Source organism: Labrus bergylta, chromosome 17, assembly GCF_963930695.1.
Source record: "Labrus bergylta chromosome 17, fLabBer1.1, whole genome shotgun sequence".
Lineage (NCBI taxonomy): Eukaryota > Metazoa > Chordata > Actinopteri > Labriformes > Labridae > Labrus > Labrus bergylta.
The window spans coordinates 22153148-22170974 of record NC_089211.1 but is presented as its reverse complement, the minus strand read 5'-3'; the positions used below and the strand labels follow the sequence as shown (position 1 = coordinate 22170974).

General features: G+C 41.1%; 1 protein-coding gene and 1 long non-coding RNA gene across 2 annotated transcripts in view; both read right to left on the bottom strand.

The window, feature by feature from the left end:
- Positions 1-13068, bottom strand: part of adamts6 (ADAM metallopeptidase with thrombospondin type 1 motif, 6) — a 66240-nt gene extending 53172 nt beyond the window's left edge. Inside the window, 8 exon segments of the mRNA XM_029280186.2 lie at positions 937-980; positions 3662-3807; positions 5106-5189; positions 5365-5588; positions 6203-6377; positions 9249-9637; positions 10363-10787; positions 12603-13068. Of these exon segments, the coding sequence (XP_029136019.1) occupies positions 937-980; positions 3662-3807; positions 5106-5189; positions 5365-5588; positions 6203-6377; positions 9249-9637; positions 10363-10465 (1165 nt within the window). The 5' untranslated portion in view covers positions 10466-10787; positions 12603-13068.
- A 415-nt stretch (positions 13069-13483) lies between these two features.
- On the bottom strand, positions 13484-17239 carry LOC114921035 (uncharacterized). Its single transcript, XR_003809337.2, has 3 exons — positions 17168-17239; positions 15296-15449; positions 13484-14278 (listed from the first exon to the last, which is right to left on the bottom strand). It is a non-coding gene; the product is annotated as an uncharacterized lncRNA (long non-coding RNA).
- Positions 17240-17827: the final 588 nt, after the last annotated feature.

Sequence of the window (17827 nt, the reverse complement as noted above, 5' to 3'; positions counted from 1 at the left end):
GCTGGACTGTGTATTATCTCCAGCCCCGTGATTACTTGGCGACCCTAAAGGCCAGCGATCTGACCCGGGAGCATGATCCCCGAAGAGGAGAGGGAGGAGAGGAGTAGAGGAGGGGGGAGGAGGAAAAAGAAGGTTGAGACAATGAGGAAGCCAAGCAGATGCCAGGGCAATTATGCGACCGGGGAATGTGACGAATGCGGTCAATCTGTCAAACCACCCCTGAAGTCACAATATTACCTCCAAGATATACTGTGGTGCCTGCGGGGCCTTGACACAGATAAGATGGGGAGAGGAGGACTGGGTGGGTAGGAGGCTTTGGGTGTGTCGAGGGGGAGGAGGGACGAGGTCTCTGCCACTGCTTGCTGTCCCTATCAGCCAATCTATCTCTCTCCTGCATACTCTAACACTCCCTGTAATTGTCCTTTTCCCCTTCCATTTTCCTTTCCTTCTCCGTCCCCATCTTCTCCTCTTGTCTCCCCCCACCCCCTCCTCGGCTTCCCACCAACTCGTACCTCTTTCCCTTTCTCTGTCAAACCCCTGAGGGAGTGTAAACGCCTCAGACAAACTGAGTAGAGCGACACACAGGGCAGGTTTATAAACTGTAGGTGACCACTGCTGTCCCGTCCAAGTTCACGGCTCGTGGCCTCCACTAACTAAAGGGGGAGTCGACTGAGGAACTAAGGTAATAACACAAGTGAAAACATCCTTCTCATTATGTCTCACAGGAGCCGTCTGGTGTTTCTCTAAAGGACACTTGTGAAGGTTGCTAAATAAGGTTTGTCTGAGGACACGCTGTAGGCCGAACGTGAATCTCTCCAGGGGGGGAAAGAGAGAAGAATAAACTCTTAAAGCAAATAATAGTATAGTCAACATCAGCTAAGATTACCATCTTGGCAAGAAAACATGTAGCCTACATCTCGCTCTGCTTTTACTCACCTAAGGTACCGCAGGGTTTGTTCTTGTAGGTGCAGATGTCGTACCTAAAGGGGAGAAAACAAAATTAAATTAACCTTTCTTTATGCATGGCAGTTTATTCCAATGGCGCCAATTGTTTTATCGCATAGTTTACTGAGATCAAATTTCAACCTTTTGCATAACAAGAGCATATAATTCCCCATATTTTCAAGGAAAGCACTTTTCAAATGTCTGATTTGAGTAAAAACGTAAGGTATGGTAAAAAAAAAAGAACAATATTTCACATTAGCCTATATGGCGACAAACTTGTTAACCACGCTGGCTAAGATAATCAAATAGCTTCTGCAGTCAACCGTCAACAATTAGGCTAATCGCAAACAATACAATTTGTTTTGTGATATTATATCTAAAATTAAATGTTCATACTCATATTGTAAACATTATCAAGCAGTTCTTACAGCCCAAAATAGCTGGATGCTAACATTCAAATGATGCTTTGTAGCTTATAAACAAAACAAAATAGCCTAAACTTGTATTTTTGTTTGACAAATTCTTCTCATTTCAACACTTCTTTATTGACAAGCAACTTTAAATGCAATGTAAGAATCCAGTGTGATAACCCGCCTTTTCTTTTCAGGGGTAAAATAACGTTTAATACTCTTTAGTAGCCTACGTACAGCTGAGACAAAAACAGCTAGCATTTGCACTCAACCACTTACTGACCAAAGTAATTGTTAGCGCGCTTACATTTCTGTTGACTGGCTAGCATTTACCTTAGCGAGACATTTACAACTTTATGTCATCAAATCCTAGTGTTAGCTTGCAGGTGTTTGTTTGCGAACATTTGTTGAAGACAAGGCATGTATAGCATTTCAGCAACGTGGCGATTCAGTAACATTACTGTCAGCCAACAGTTTTTTTGGCTAGCTACTTATATAGTAGTTTTTATTAGGTATATGTTAGTCACATTATTTTAGGCTATTACCATTGGTTAGGAATGTTCACCTTTCCTTTTGTATTAGCAGGTCGCTTAACGCTAACATTAGCTGTTTTCTAACTAATGGGTTATTGAATATGTTTTTGAATATGGTCCAATGTCCCGCTGATTTTTCACTTAACAATTTTCAGTTAATGATAAATCAGGAGGTTGTAAAATTAAAAAGTTTTGTCATTTTTTCCATAGCTGCAACTTGACAGCAGTATGGCATCATCCTATTAGAAAACACCTGGCCTCCCACCTTTACCTTATTAGAGGCAGGTGGCTGAGGTGTGGTGAAAGAAGTCATGAAGGTTTCTGAACTGGAAAACACCTTTTTCTTTCCTCAATGTAAAGAACAAGCATGTTGCAGAATGTGACCAAGCTAACACACAGTGCCCAGACATGAATGTGAGTACAGAGAAAGGCTAAGCTCATGCTGTGTCCCCTACCGGTAACCCCCGTAACTCACATACTGTAGGCTACAGGTAATCCAATAGAACAAAGGGCCAGGGCACTCTGAGCCCCATGTGCTTTAAGAAACACATCATACATTTCAAATAAATGATCCAATCGTTCCTAGAGCTTTTAATCTATTAAAACCAAGGGCACAGCAAATTAAATTTCATTCTCCTTCCCTCACCCTCCTCTTTCTCATCTCCCCCCCTTCACTCCCTCTCTCTCTCTCTCTCTCCTCACCAGAAGAGAGCTCCAAACCGGAGAGGTACAATTTTGACCTTGTTTAGGAACGTCTGTTTGTTTGGATTTATTTTCCTAATTTCCCTCGGTGTCTTTTTTGGAACGTGACAGGCCACATTCAAAACAAGACAGCCTAAAATATACTGCTCGCCGAGTCACAGACCGACAAAGAAGGTCTCTTGAACGACGGTGGAAATAGAGAATCATTTAAATTAAATTAAATGTTCGTTCATGTCCCGCTGATGCATCTCTGCTGGACATGAACACTGATCTCTACTGACGAATAAGTGACAAACTGCATGAATAATGTCTGCTTCCTGTGAGCCCCAAGATGGACTATTTCTATAACAGGTTCCTGTGAAGTGTTGGTTATTAAATGTATCATCAGCCGTGAAAAAAAACACCAAAAATGACATGCACAGAGATAAACTCAATGACCGATTCAAACAGACTAAGCAGCCCTTGGTATTGGTGGTTGTTATAGCTTTAACTAAGAATAAAAACAGGATCCAAAGGAGCTGGAAAATATCAATCGACAGACAACAAGCTCGAGCACACTGATGGTATAAAAATTGTTCTATGCAGAGCCAGAGAGTCGAAAAGTTTGGCTTCAGCCCATCTCAATCACTAAACACCATCCGCTTTCAAGAGAAAACCCAGTAGTAGAAAATATATACTTAAGCTGCTGTTTGTGTGGCCAAAACATTTCTGGCAACAATAAAGCCTATTCTCGGTAATGACAGAGTTTTGCTGTTTTATGGTAACACCCCTGACATAAATTGCAGTGTGACAGGTACAGTACGTCCGACGCAGCATGTTTTTCTTGTCAGAACTGAGGTCTTTTTTCCCATCAGCTTTAAGAGTAACAGGTAGACCTTGTGCAAAGAAGTGGACATTCAAAAAGCTTTAGTACTTAAGCTACTGGCCAACTCTTTGAGCAAACAAGCACACCGACACAGCCTGATGCTGAACTTCTGTCTGCATGGCTTTTTTTTTTTTAACTCTATCAGCACTGAAAAATAAACCTGCAACCCCTTGTGGTCTATACCTGTAGATGTTAGTCACACTTACCGGGTGATTAGGACAGCGTTGTCATGGTGAGCCATCCCGTTTTCAGGAATGCTGTTTCCATCGCTGTGATGAGACAGGATGGACTTCTGCCATTTGCAGAAACTGTCCAGAGACTTGTCAGCATGATGGTTAATCTCCAGGTTAGGCTGCAAAATACACACAACACACATGCAGCACAGTGACTCTTGAACCAATAATGGGTTTCTTATCATATGGTATGGTATGGTATGGTATCGCATCGTGTGGTGTTATATCCTTTCCTATCCTATCATACACAGTTCAGCACTCTTACACATTTTATAAAACTTAAAGATAAACTTCATAAAGAATATGCTTAAAACAAAAAATTTAAATAAACCGAACAGTACAGTGCATTTACCTCTGTTCCATGCTTTACTCCTCTCTCTTCCTGTTTGTTCATTACTTTCTAGCACTGTCTTAAGTTGCAGAATAACCGTGACATTGAACTGAATGTCATGTGTTGACAGCGCTAACAAGTGAGCTGCCAAAGCGGGAAGACTATCTAGATAAATTATTTTTGGAGGAGGCTTTTCTGAGATTAAAGGACAAGTCGTTGGAAAAGGGAAACGTTTGTTTTTGATTTAAGAGAGGATGCTGTCGTAGTAAAAGGTAAACCCATTTATGGCAGGAGGCGTGAGACGAGTCAAAGAAAGGACTAAAACAAGCTTTTTGCATTTTATTTTTAAAAGCAAGGAGACGTGAAAGAAGTTTGGAGTGTTTTGTTGCGGAGTCTGTAAAATGCATCTACTGTCATGGATGCAACCTTTGTAAAGCATCGCATTGCCAGCCGGTGATGCAGTGCTGATTCCAGCTTGCCTGATGATTAACTACAAAACAATACTGAACAACTCAACAGCCCATCAGTGACTCACTTTCGCCATTAAAATGTTGTGTTTTTGTAACTTTATTTTACATTCAGTGTATCCAAAACAAAGGCTGATGAATGGCCTTCCCATTGGATCAAAGTGCGGCTCCACTTAACATGAAAACTTGTTTTTTTGGACCTGCTGCTAAGTGAAGAGCCGCTATGAGAAAAAAAACAGATGCTAGCTAGGCACTCTGTTTCTCCCATCACGCATACATACACATGTACCGTGCATGTAAAAATCCTCAATTGAGGCTCCCTGAGGGAAGATGCCTGAGCATATCTTTCATCTGAAGTGGTGGCCATATGGTGAAGAGTCTCTCTTCTCTCTCTCTCTCTCCTTCAAGTAAGGTAATCACATAAAATACTGCAGTGCACTCACGCCAAGCATATCGGTTATACACTGACAGCAGGTGAGGGTGCAGATACTATAAAAAAAGGCTCAGGGTAGTCAGAGCTGGGATGAAACTGCATGGATAGGTCAAATTAAGTGTAAAAAGATGGAAAATAGAGTAATAAAGACAAGTTTTTGTGGTCGAAAAAGAAGGGTTTTTTTACCTGATCTTCAGTGAGAACAATCAAGCGGGTCACAATAATGTTCACAACATTTCCTAGACTGGCATCACGGTAAAGTTTGGCAACCTGACCTCCAGAAAAGAAGAAAAGACACAAAGTCAGACAAATTGTGTCCACATATCACAACATCTTCTCTTAGACCATTAAGCAACAAGCCACTTAAACTAAACCAGCAACCATGTATGATAAAAATGTTGGCGTGGAGGTCTAATAAACGACCAAAAAGTAGGATCAAACTTACAATATTCATTACAGACAAGATGTAGTGCTCAATGTCTTTCCGTCCGTGGTAACCGACCATCATTTTATCTGCGACCACAAGCGTCTCCACGAAGCGTTCGCTGCTAACCGAGCGCCTCTGCCTGTGGGTGCTGTTTGACTGCTCGCTGATGTTTTTGGGTGCAGGGGACGAGTGGACAGGAGGGGGTGTGCTGGACTGGCAAGGTGCACTGCTTTTTATGAGGTCTGCGAACAAAAGGGAAGGCAGGGGCAGGTTAAGAGTGAATTATGAAACAGTCAAAATGTTGATCTGTTTGAAAGAGAGCCAGTTTTGTGCAGTAGATGCACATGCATAAAGAATCTGGCCCTTTGAACCTTGCAGCGTAAAGCCGTTGCTTTATGACCCAGATGCTCTGGGAAAAAGCTATAAGATGGTACATGTTAGGGCTTGCTAGCTTCCTGGCGATGACAGCCTTTGCTGTTTCTTATAAGACCTTGGCCCAAATACCTATCCACCTGGTCCTTTTTTCCAATTCGTCACATCTATATGCAGACGTTTGGTGCAGTTGTTTGAATTCTAAATTCTGAACATGATTGTTGGTTCTATAAATAGGATTTGTGCTTCCATAAAAGCCTGAGCCAAAAAGCTCTTTATGCACTGAAAGGCCTTTTTATGAAAGCCAGAGAGAGGACTTTTTCTTGCAGGTTGAAAGGTGTCCAGGCGCACAAGAGGCCCGGTCATGCCTACCAGAACCTGGGCCTAGAACCAAACCAGCACTTCCTCTAACCTGCTATGTATAGTTATTCCTTTACGTCAGTCCCACCCACACAGAGTCCAACCCAGATGGAGGTTCACCAACCTGAAATGCCACAGCTGAACTCCTGGCTAGGCTCTTGCGGAGAGGGAATGGAAGACATTTTATAAATAACATGCTGCTGTGCTTCTTCCAGGTTCCATTCACTGGAGGTGGTGGAGGATATGTTCTTTAATGGCTCTATCAAATACTGCTCGTCCTCTGTTGTTATAACACCATGCTTGTTTTTGTTTTTTTGAGGGGGAGAGACAATGAATGAAAGAAAAACAAGTTAGAAACACAAACAAGTACTGCAATAAAATGCATACAAAACAACTAAGATGCAGAAGAAACCGATGAGCACTGTTATGTTTCCCTGACTAATCGTTACATTTTCTTTCCATTAGGAGCAATTCTCCTTTTTTAAACAGTTTGCTGGTACCGGTGTGCTCAAGGAAAAAAAAAAGCAGAGAAAGTTACAGAGATGCTTTACAAAGTAAACACGATTAGACACAGTTTGTGTGTTTCAACTTTAAAATGTAAGGCTCGTCCTGCTCTTCATAGATATAGAGAAACAAAAAGACTGAAGGAAAGGGTGTCTTGCGATCGGGATGCTAACTATCTTTGCAAGCTCAGCACTGAGTGTATGTGCTGGAAAAAAAACACAAGAATATATAAAAAGGACGTAAATGACCATCGGAGAAATCTCTTAAAGTGTCTTCAACAGGTGCACCACTTCTTCTGTGACTCTGTAAAAATGTTGTAAGACTAAACATGCACTGTGTAAGAAAGTGCACGTATAGCCACTGTGACATCACCCATGGATTTCAAGCCTTGGGTATGGATTTCTGGCTGACGCCGTCTTGGTTCTGGAGACAAGAGCTATCACATTTGGACAAGAAGGTAGATACGCATTTCTACATGTCTACCTTCTGCTGGTGATAGCAACTTGTCATTCAAATGGAAGCCATGCTCGTGTCTACTTTACGCTAAATGGGACCATGGCCGACAAATCATGCTGTTTGAAGAAGATAGCGATTGACAGAATAACCTTACCATGAGGGGTTTTCTTAGCTTACAAATTCACTGAAAAGAATGGTGTGTTTCTCACAGACTTTTTCACAATTAATTAACTTTTTGCAATCAGTTAAGTCACCTGCTGCTGGCCATTAGAAATTATATATTCTTTTGTGTCTCTTGGAGTACTATGGAGTTGATTTCCTCTCCCTAATGTGATCATGTTGTCTGCGGTTAAATTCAAGAACCCCAAATGATCGAGTCCGTCTTTTAAAAACACAACGTCCTCCCGCTCTTCGACGCCCCCTACAGAGCATCAATTCAGTCAAATTGAGTTTGTCAAAAGCACTGGCTTGGCTCTGTGAAAACTTACAATGGAAACGATTAAAAATATTCAATATTTTAACAGTGTGTGATGTCAAGGTCTCAAACCGTCCAGACAGCTGATTACATTAAAGCACAGACACTGTTTTTTTGTCCATTTTTGGTGCTGTAAGAAAAAAAAAGGGCAAACACTAATTCAATTTATGATACTCCGTGTAGTCCTTTGCCAACACATTTGGCTAAATGTTTTCTCCACATGATTACATTTGCCAACAAGAAGCAGGGCTTGTCTTTTTCCCTTCTTTAGAGTTATTCTGAACAGAGGAGGGATATTAAAACTTCTTCCAAAATGTCTTGATTAGCAAAGAGAAGCTGGACAGTCACAAAAGTCTGTGCACAAGAAGCCTGAGGTCTAAATGATTGGACAGGATAATTAGATGCCTTGTTAGTGCTGTTCAGTTTGTTTTGAAACAAAGCACATGGGGCTCCGTTCCACGATTTCGACAGATATTTTTTTTTTTTTTTTTTTTTTACAAATCACAAAAAAGGATCCGGTTAAGGAAATTTGATCCCGGCTAACAAGGCGTTGAAAACATGCGGATAACAAGGTGATATTCAACGCACAAATGGAAAGTAAAAGCTTATCTTGAGCAAATCACCGAGATGATGTGGTTTCTCTCCTTGAGCATCACCTCGCTCAAGCTGCCTGCAGACGCAGCGTTGCCAAGTGGAACGGAGCCAAGACTCTGTTAAGCACACTACAATTGGTTTAATCCTTTGGCGCTGCAACTGAAAGGTTGGCTGACATGAGAGCACCACCAGCTCGGCATATATTAGTTATCTGACATTAGTGTCAGGGTTTGTTTGAGGTGAGCTGTGTGAATTCTTTGTGGCTCAAAGGGCAGTTTAGAGAGCGTGAACTCGCCACTCAGAATCATAATAGAGCCTGACCGATATATCAGTCGGGCCAATTACGTCGAGCCGATACGGGCCTGTCTTAGGCCATATGTCTCCGTTTTGGATGTCTTCTAATATGCGCTGCTGTGATTTTTTTTTTTTAAACAAATAGCAAAGAAATCAATGCTTGGAGTGTCTTAAACAATGTGTCATCATGTAGTCGTTATGCAGGGCCCTTCTCTTAGGAAACTATCGGCACTGCAGCACCGCAAACATCGGTCCATTACACTTAGTCGACAATGTGTAATGTTTCATAGTCATCAATGAATTTTGTTACAAAAAGCACGTTCATATCAGTGCAAAAATCTCTGCATCATTCTAGTAATGCGGGAAACACAGAACCGGGGACTCGGGCCTGATTTCTGCCCGTTTAGAGCAACAGACGGTTCTAAATTTACAACATCAGCTGCTACTTGTCGTCGTCGTTCTCATAACTCTTACTTATTCAAATCTATCTGCGATTGCTAAGACACCACAATGATACATTTGTGTATGTTCCTGAAAAAATGTCTGTAATATTCAAGCTCAAAATGTTGTGATGCAGGCTGAAATCCTCTAATTTCGCCGCTATGTGGCGACAAGCAGCAGCAGTGGGTTTAAGTGTGTCTGATCTGTTTGTTTCTAATCCTGTTTTAGTGTCAAACTAACTACTTTTTTAAGAAATTAATTTGAGAACAGTTCAATTAATTTGTCCCTGGTACCATTGTTCTCCTCAACAGCATTATGTGTCAGATGATCAGTGAATTTTCCTCTTCAATGTTGGTATTAGTCTGAAAATCTAAATGATTACAAAACTTCCCCCCTCCATACTCACCAGGCCTTTGCAGTTGCTTAGCGCCACTCTGCTCGTGCTGTGCTGATTTTGCAAGAATCCCACATAGTGACAGTTTTCCACCACATTGTGACGCCACTCCAGCCCTTCTTTGCCCCAGTACTCCACTGTGAAATGTTTCGACACCAAGTGGGGGTTGAGTGTCAGGTTTAAATGAAAGTGCCTTCCGTAGGCTGACAGTCTGTAGAAGAGGCGAGACTCCGGGGGGTCCGGGTCTAACGCCGGCGGCTGTCCCATCATGGGGTCCACCGCGCCCCGTCTCCGTCGGCCCGGCCGGTGGTGCTTCACGGTGTGGCTCAGGAACTCTCCGTTCTCGTCCACCCGCACCGGGACAGCCAGCTGGTAGTGCTGCAGGTAGGACAGGGATTCCTCTTTTACAGGAGAGAGAAGAGGAGACGATGAGGTAAAGCTACGATTATTATCAACAGTTAGATTTGTTTTGTTAGCAGTAAAAATTCAAATTTGTCATATAGCTCCTGTGTAGTCTGGTTCTGCACAAGGTTTCTGCCTATAGGACACCCGCTCACCCACTCATGGCTTTATCCCTTGAACTGGTGGCCCCAGCCTCCGCCATTTACCATATGTCACCCCCCACATTGCGCTTATTTCTGACTCTTTTCATTGTGCTGTCCTCTAAATAAACACATGAAAAGGGCAAAAGTTTTTTGGTAATCTTTCAAAAGGTTTCTGCCTGACTCTTCTTGCAACTTTTGCCAAGTGATTTCTTGAAAGAACAGTCTAGGCTGGTTCTTCTTGGAAAGTGTCCTGAGATAACTTTTGTTGGGAAAGAAGTTATCTCACTGCACTTTACATGAAGAGTGGGTGTAAGCTTTACTCTTTGTACATTCACACACAGAGACACAAAACATGAATCCTAATCTTAAAAAAAAACACTTCACAAAAGTTGGAAGTGAACTTCCTTTGACAGGCAGAAACCTTGAGCAGAACCGGACACATTGGTGAAGAGCCGTCTGCCTGGCCAACACTGATTGATTTGATTGATTGGTTGGTTGGTTGGTTGGTTGGTTGGTTGGTTGGTTGAGTATGTTCATACTGTTGGTGAAAAAAGGAGGATCTTTCTATCCTCCGGTCATACCCTGAGAGTTGTGTGAAAGTCTGTTGACGCTTTGAAATTCAGAAGCAGCCATCATCACCAGGCTCAGTGTCCAACTCCACAGCGTCTTCCACAAAATTTCCATTATTCAGGGGAAGCTGTGACATGGGGTGAGGGGTAGAGGGGTGCTACAAACGGGCTAAAAGCATGCGACGGGTCCGACGCCACACCATAACAAGTCCATGGTTCGTCTCCTTCACTTGAAAGTTCGGGGCGTTGCTCGAAAGGCTCATCCAGGTTCTCAGAGCTCTCCTGAGGGCGAGTGCTTCCACATCTCACTGGCCTCTGGATTCATGTCAGCAGCTCGGAGAAAACAACGTAATCCATCAGACACGGTCGCTCTCAGGTGTAACTCCAAACAGGAAGCTCTACATTGGAAGCTTGTCTTGACCGATCCATCTGCATTCCTGTGAGATAGAGAGAGAGATCAATCAGAGGATAGACGCCTCTTTTACCTCCTGGTACTAACCAAAGTGTCATCCACTGCAAAGATGAAGGGTCAAGGATCTTTTCTTAAACAAGAGAAAAACACTTTGGTTAGATAATTGATGATCATATTGTGTTATTAGGCCTAAATATGATATAGCTGGTGTTTCCAGCTTCACAATGAAAGGATGCTGATTACATTACATCACATTTCTCCGGATTTCTGACTATAAGATGGAATAAGAAAGTTTAGTGTATTAAGCGTTTTCTCAGTTATTCAACAATTTATAAGCAATAAACTACATCCTAATGGAGAAAAAACATAATTAATACAAAAAGAAATGTGAATATAATGTTATATCTAACATATAGCTTTCCCCCCAAACAACCGGTACAAATCCAATGCTCAATATTCAGTTATGTGACCCGTCAACTAGCAGATTTTTCTCATATTACTGAAGACATTGTTAAAGATTTTTACTGGGTAAAAGAATGACTATGACCTCAAAAGTGGAAGTTTCATGAGGAAGCATTCTGTTTTAGATGACTGTCAAACAGGTTAAGAAAAATGCTCATTCCAATTTTAAAGGTCCAAACATGAGCTTCTCACAATTCTTATTTTATTTGACCAACTGTGCAAAAAAAAAAAAAAACCCAATATGCTCAATGCACAATGATGAACCAACAACATGCAGCAAATCATCACGATTCTTAAAGTAAAAATCTGAATTTCTTGGGGAATATTTTGCTTTAAAGTGACTACAGCATTAACCTGTTCTCAATGACGGCTGCTGATTAATTGCTGGCTGATTTAAAAAAAAAAAAAAAAAAAAAATCGGTAAATCTCGCAGCTTCAATGGATTAATAAAGAGTTGAAGGCATTATCTATTCCAAATGAATAATAATCCAACATACAGTTAAATATCCCATTGAACACATCATCAACTTGAAGCTGCTGCATTGCCACTAAAAACACCGATTTCAGTCACATCTGCAACGTGCCAAGTAACTGTTCATTTGATATTCAACCACTTGAGTGACACTTGAGTCTCTCACCAACACGAGGCTGCACAGCGTAACTGAGGCGTTATAACCCGATTTTTTATGGATGCATTAAACATGATATCATTCGTGCACTTTGTGGGGTTTTTTTTACTCACTGACGCGCTTTCACGGCTGCATGTGCAAACAAGACGGAATATAAACAAACGTCAGTGGATTCAGGTGATAGACGGCTGCTGTGACAGGACTCCAAACCTGCGCGACAACTTTTTAGAAGTTTTCTATTTTCCTTGTGTATATTCCTTGAGTTTGTACTCCTGCTCTCCGGCACACAGACAGGCAGACAGAGCGCTACTTACTTGGCCACTCTGACCCAGACAGTTGGCAGCCGGCCCGCATGCATTATTACACCGGTACCTTTAAACACAAGCCTCACAGGGCGACCTACAAATCAGAAATAAAAGCACTCTGACATCACTGCGATGCGTTTCTGTGCTGTTTTTGCTCAACGCTTCAAGCTGTCAATGAGTTCAAAGTTACTTTGCAGAGCTGTTAACGCTGCAATCCAGTGCGTAAATGTTTCCAAAAGAAAGTAGCAAACTTTTCCACGCAAAATGCCCCCCCAAACTCTCGGCGTACACTCGCTGTGCCAAAAAATGAGCAACTAAACTGGCTAATTGCTGCTTTGTGGACAAAGTCTGGGGAGAATTGAACCGCTCACAAGCACGGAATGTGCGCCGATCAAACTACCTGGGAGAGATATCGTCCTACATTCAGAGTAAACAGATAGTTACCACGCTCATCTTCATTGTCAGATCCGGCCCAACTGTGCAGGCAGAGCTCAGGACAAAAGGCTTCTGCAGCTCTGAAGTTCCGCACACAAACCTCTGCTGCTCCTCTCCTCTTTTCATCTCCTTCTGGACTCTGCCATCCTCCTAAAAAAAAAAACTGTGAGTCTCCTCTTCCAGACCAGACACCGGAGCAGGAGCTCAGACTCAGACACTGTCACACACACACTCAGAAAAAAAAATAAAAAGACAGTTATTCAGCTTCTCAAAGTGCTGGATTTGTTCCAGCAGAAGGGTCTATTTTCAGCCTATCTGTCGTCTTTATAATCTAGACTTTGTGTTGTGGCTCAGAGGGGCTTAAAAAGTTAGTTGAGGTTGCAGGAGGTGTTCTGCCCCCTCAGGAAGCCGCCACAGCTCTGCTTTTTTAAGAAAAGTGCATGCAAACAGCAGCTAAAGTTGGCCTGGAGCTGCTCCTCCTCACTACACTGCACAGAGAGAGAGAGAGAGAGGGGGGGGGGGAGAGAGAGAGAGAGAGAGAAAGACCGGGTCTGTCCCCGTCCGGACAGCTTCAAATTGGCAGCTTTTTCGCAGAGGGTGACGTCAGTGCAGATGTGCCTCTTCATCAGCTGTGCGCATGTCTATCTGCCCTGAAATAACACGAGCTCACACTCAGTTCTGCTCTGTTACCCCCTCAAGACAATCTGAGGGGTGTAAAGAGAGATAGATAGATAGATAGATAGATTTTTCAACCAATTTAAATTATGTAGGGAAAAAGGGTATAAAGTAATGTTAAATATACATTCTTGAGTAGGGTAAAGACCTATATGTAACTCAAATTTCCATTTAGAAAAGTACTTCATTTTACCGTAACACTTTCCAGCTGTGTAAAAATGTGTTTTTTTTCTTCTTCTTTCCTCTCTTCATCAATCATCTCACGACCCCTCAGATCCATCCCGTGGCTGTTTGGAGGGACAAGACCCCAAAGTTGGGAACCACTGGACAACATAAAGCAACATGTGTCTACAAAATGAATGTATCATTATAGAAACAAACTAATAACTTTTCCCCTTTTTCTACAGAATAATGTTGATACTTTAAGTTCATTTTGCAGATGCTACTTCTTTTCTGTTACTTTTTATCTCTTTTTAATGATGAACTAAATTTAATAAGGGATCTGAGTGAGAAAAGGTACTAATCATGGAGAAGACTACATTACACCATTTTGGATTGGAAAATCTTTATTGTCCCCGAGGGGCAATTTGGTTTGCAACAGAGGTTCATACGGGCAATACACGTCAGAAAAACAGCAGAAAAACTGAAATACATACATATAAAACATAACTCCCATTGATATCATCATGATGGACGTGAGGGAGATAAGAGACACAAAGACAACAATGCATACAGCTTATATTAAATCCCAACTGCTGATGAATGCTGAAATGTCCTCAGATATCAGTTTGATTTGTCCCTCCTGATATAAGTGAACCTCCTCCCTGTTGGCAAGAGTCTAAACTCTGCATGCGGAGGGTGCTGAGGGTCTCCCAGGATGGCCTTTGCCTTCTTAGTGGCTCTTTTTTGAAAAATATGGCCAAGATCATTCAAGACAATCTTCCTGCACAAGACTCTATGTTTTAGGTATTATGATGAAGGTTCAAGGTTCAACGTTGTCTTTGTCATCCCTGTGAGAGGGACATTTGTTTTGCAGTCAGCAGTAAAAACATACATACAGCCAATACAACATAAGAAGGACACTAAGAAGTTAAGTTCCAATGGACAATAAATGCAATAGATAGAAACAGGTGAAAAAGCAACACCATTAGTCGTTTCAAAAAGGCGATGGCAGCAGGGAAATGAAGACCTTTGTCTCTGTGTCCTACATGCTGTCACGCTGAATCTGCGGCCGGACAGAAGCAACTTAAACTCCTCGGACAAAGGAGGACTGTGATCTGCCAGGATTGACCGGGTCTTCTTCAAAGTCTTTACTTTATACAGGTGTGATGATGTGTGTAACATACATGTTAGAGCAAGTCAAGGAATAGCGACTTATAACCGTTTTTTATGTGATTGGGTTGACATAATGCAACATATTAAAACTGTAATGATCACGTTGGAATGTTAAATCTTAACTGGAAAATAATCCACAGCTTTGTGTAGTTAAAAAAGTTAAAAATGTACTCCTGCCGATGTCATCAAATAATCAACAGCCTTTCAGCTGTACTCGAGTCAAAGTGCTTTCTAATTAATAATCTGCACTTCACTGTTGGTATAAGACTGAGATGTGTCCTATGTTAGATGATCACCCAGCAACCACAAACATCAACAAGAATCAATATCAGAAAAGAGAGAACACATTCTGACGTCTGTTTGGCACCAACTTCAATTAAACTTGTGAAAAGTGCTGTGGGGCTCAAATGAAACATGCACACGTTTGTCTGATTTTACTTCAACCCTGATTTATCCTGAAAAAAACATCAAAGACATCTCATCTCAGACTCTGAAAAGATACATTTATGGTTTGCCATGAACACTTTGAATTCAAAGTTTGATGTCTAAATGTGTGGATCTGCTCAGTTTGGGTGAAAGTCTTTCAGGGGGTCTGCTCTGCTGTGCAGTGGAGTTTAATGGTAACCTTGTGTGTTTTTTGGTGTAATTTAGCCCACGTCTATCTTTAGTCTGTAGGAAATTGAAAATCATACCTATTCCTCGAGTTCCAGTTACAGCTGCTCATTATGTAGGAGCCCATATGATTACAGTCAGCTCGTCATTACATGCTCCCCTTCACAGCAGCCTCAGGAGGTGACAGCTTGGGTTTTACCTTTTTATTTTTTGGGAAGCAGCGCCATCTTGTGTCTGGAAGGAGCATAGCAAGGATTTTTAAATATTTGAAGATTTTTCTTTGATCAAACATATTTTCATTTATTTCTCATTTTAAACAAAACACAAAGGCAGTGGTATAGAAAAATGAAGCAAAACTTCCCTTTAAATGATGGGTTACTATGGCAACGTTAAATTAATGATTATGAAAAAGGTGTGACTCTAGCTTTTGTGTAGTTACAGTAAGCATGGTGTGGCGTTGAGCTTAACTTTAATATAGTCTACAAAGGGTTTTCTATTTTCTCTCAGATTTATCATACGAGTCATGTATTGGTAACTTTCTGTTTTTCAAGATTGAGGAGTTGCGTCACATCTCTCAGCCAAGATTTTACAAGGAAAACAAAATGATAAAACAACATTTATGTAAGAGGGCAAATGACTCAGAGTATTCTTTGAATTTGTTGCGAGTCATAACAAGGTGTGTCAGCTGTATAACTTTCATACTCCAGATTTGTTTTATAGGAAAAGCGCATGATAAAGTTTGTTCATTTTAGTAGGAAGAAGATGCATTCAGATTTGATAGTTGAATTAAAGTAGCAGCTGCCCCATGAAAAAAATACTCAAGTGATTGGATGCATGTTTAAGAAGTATGCAACAGATTAAATGTTACTTGTACTTGGGGATCGTAGAGTTATTAGTTAGTTTTTTCATCAAAAGGCATCGGGCTTTCTGGATTTTTTGTACATTTTGTTTCATAATAGAGTCTTATTGCGCCTCAACACAAGTAGCTTTACCATGCCGGATTCCTTTTAGCTTATGAATGACTTATTGGACATATAAAGGGAATTTAAATACTCAGTTGCCAGTTATTAGGGGCACAGAGCTAAATAATGTCATTCTTATAGTGTCAGTCTCTAGCTACTCTGGGTGGTCATGTATCTGGGCGTACAATAATTACATGTTGGGGTCCCCCAAGGGTCTATTCTTGGGCCTCTCCTCTTTAATATTTATATGCTCCCTCTTGCTTGGATCATGAAATCCTATAGCATGTTTTAACATTCACATGCCAACGACACACAGCTTTATTTAAGCGTCTCACCGCATGATATAAGTCGCATTGATAACTTGGTTAACTGGATTGAACACACTAAATCCTGGACGTGTGAATTTTTGTTTACAATTGAACATTTTTAAATAATTCTATTTAGGCCTAAACAGGAGCGATCAAGAGTCAGTGCTCATTTAGAATCAATCTCACTGAAATGGAAACATCAAGTAATAAATCTGGGAGTTGATTTGGACTGTTGGAATCTTGCTAATCTTTTTTTTTTTTTTTTACCTCACCTTGTGTGAAGCAAATTGAATTGCCTGGTGAAAGGTCCTGTAAAAACAAACTTGCTTTTCCTTGTCTAATAGAGCAGAGCTTTCAATAAATCTTACTTTCATAAAGGTTATAATGTTAAAAAATGATTTAGAGAGGTAGTGATCCAACTATTTTCTTATTTTAGAGGCTGCAGTTTCTTTTTGTTACTGAACGCTAACTATTGCAAAACTATTATAATAACATTGCAGTGTCTTTAATTTCCTTTCAACCATATATAGCCTACCGGTACTTGAGATAAATCAACATTATTGGGCTACATATAACAACACTGAGCCACATGAGACTACAGAAAACTTAACAAGATAACAAGACTACAGGCAAAGTGTGCACCCACAAAACAACATAAAAGTCAAGAAATCATACGTCCTACTTTCTGCCTGTTTTATACTCATGTGGAAAAGCCCTTCTACCAACGTTGTCGAGTCTTACCTGCTGATCTATCTGAACTTTGATGAACATTTATCCTAAATGTAGTCATTCAGGTAAGGGATTAAGGTAAGTTGTAGGGTAGGCTACACCCTTGGAGCCATGCCCGTGATTAGATGACACGGGTTAATTATTTATGACCATAAAAATACCCTAAGAGCAGATTTATTTTATTGATTAGATTGGAAATTTATGTTTTTACACTCTTTAAGTCACGCAACCAAGGGGCAACCTTCGGTCTCGAAAAATGAAGCCTATGCGGAAGTACAAAAAACTGCAGTTCCTCGAGGTTCCGCTTGAGGCTGGCTGCAGAAGCGCCGGAAGTTCCATAAGCCCACAGCCAAAAAAGCCTGTTTTTACCACAGGAATCAACATGTTTACAGCCTGGTTCAAAAAACGAGATATATCTGAGAAGTTGACGGCCCCTTCTCCTCACACTGTGGGGGGGTGAATTTTTTTTATAACTCATCGGATTTTATTCTATTAAGGAAAACGACTATGCCCATATTTGGTTGTGTCAGATTTGATTGACAGCTCTGCGCGGTCAGCAGGTCAGGAGGCTAACAGCTTGATCCGTCTGATTTCTCCTCTTTTTTACATCGTT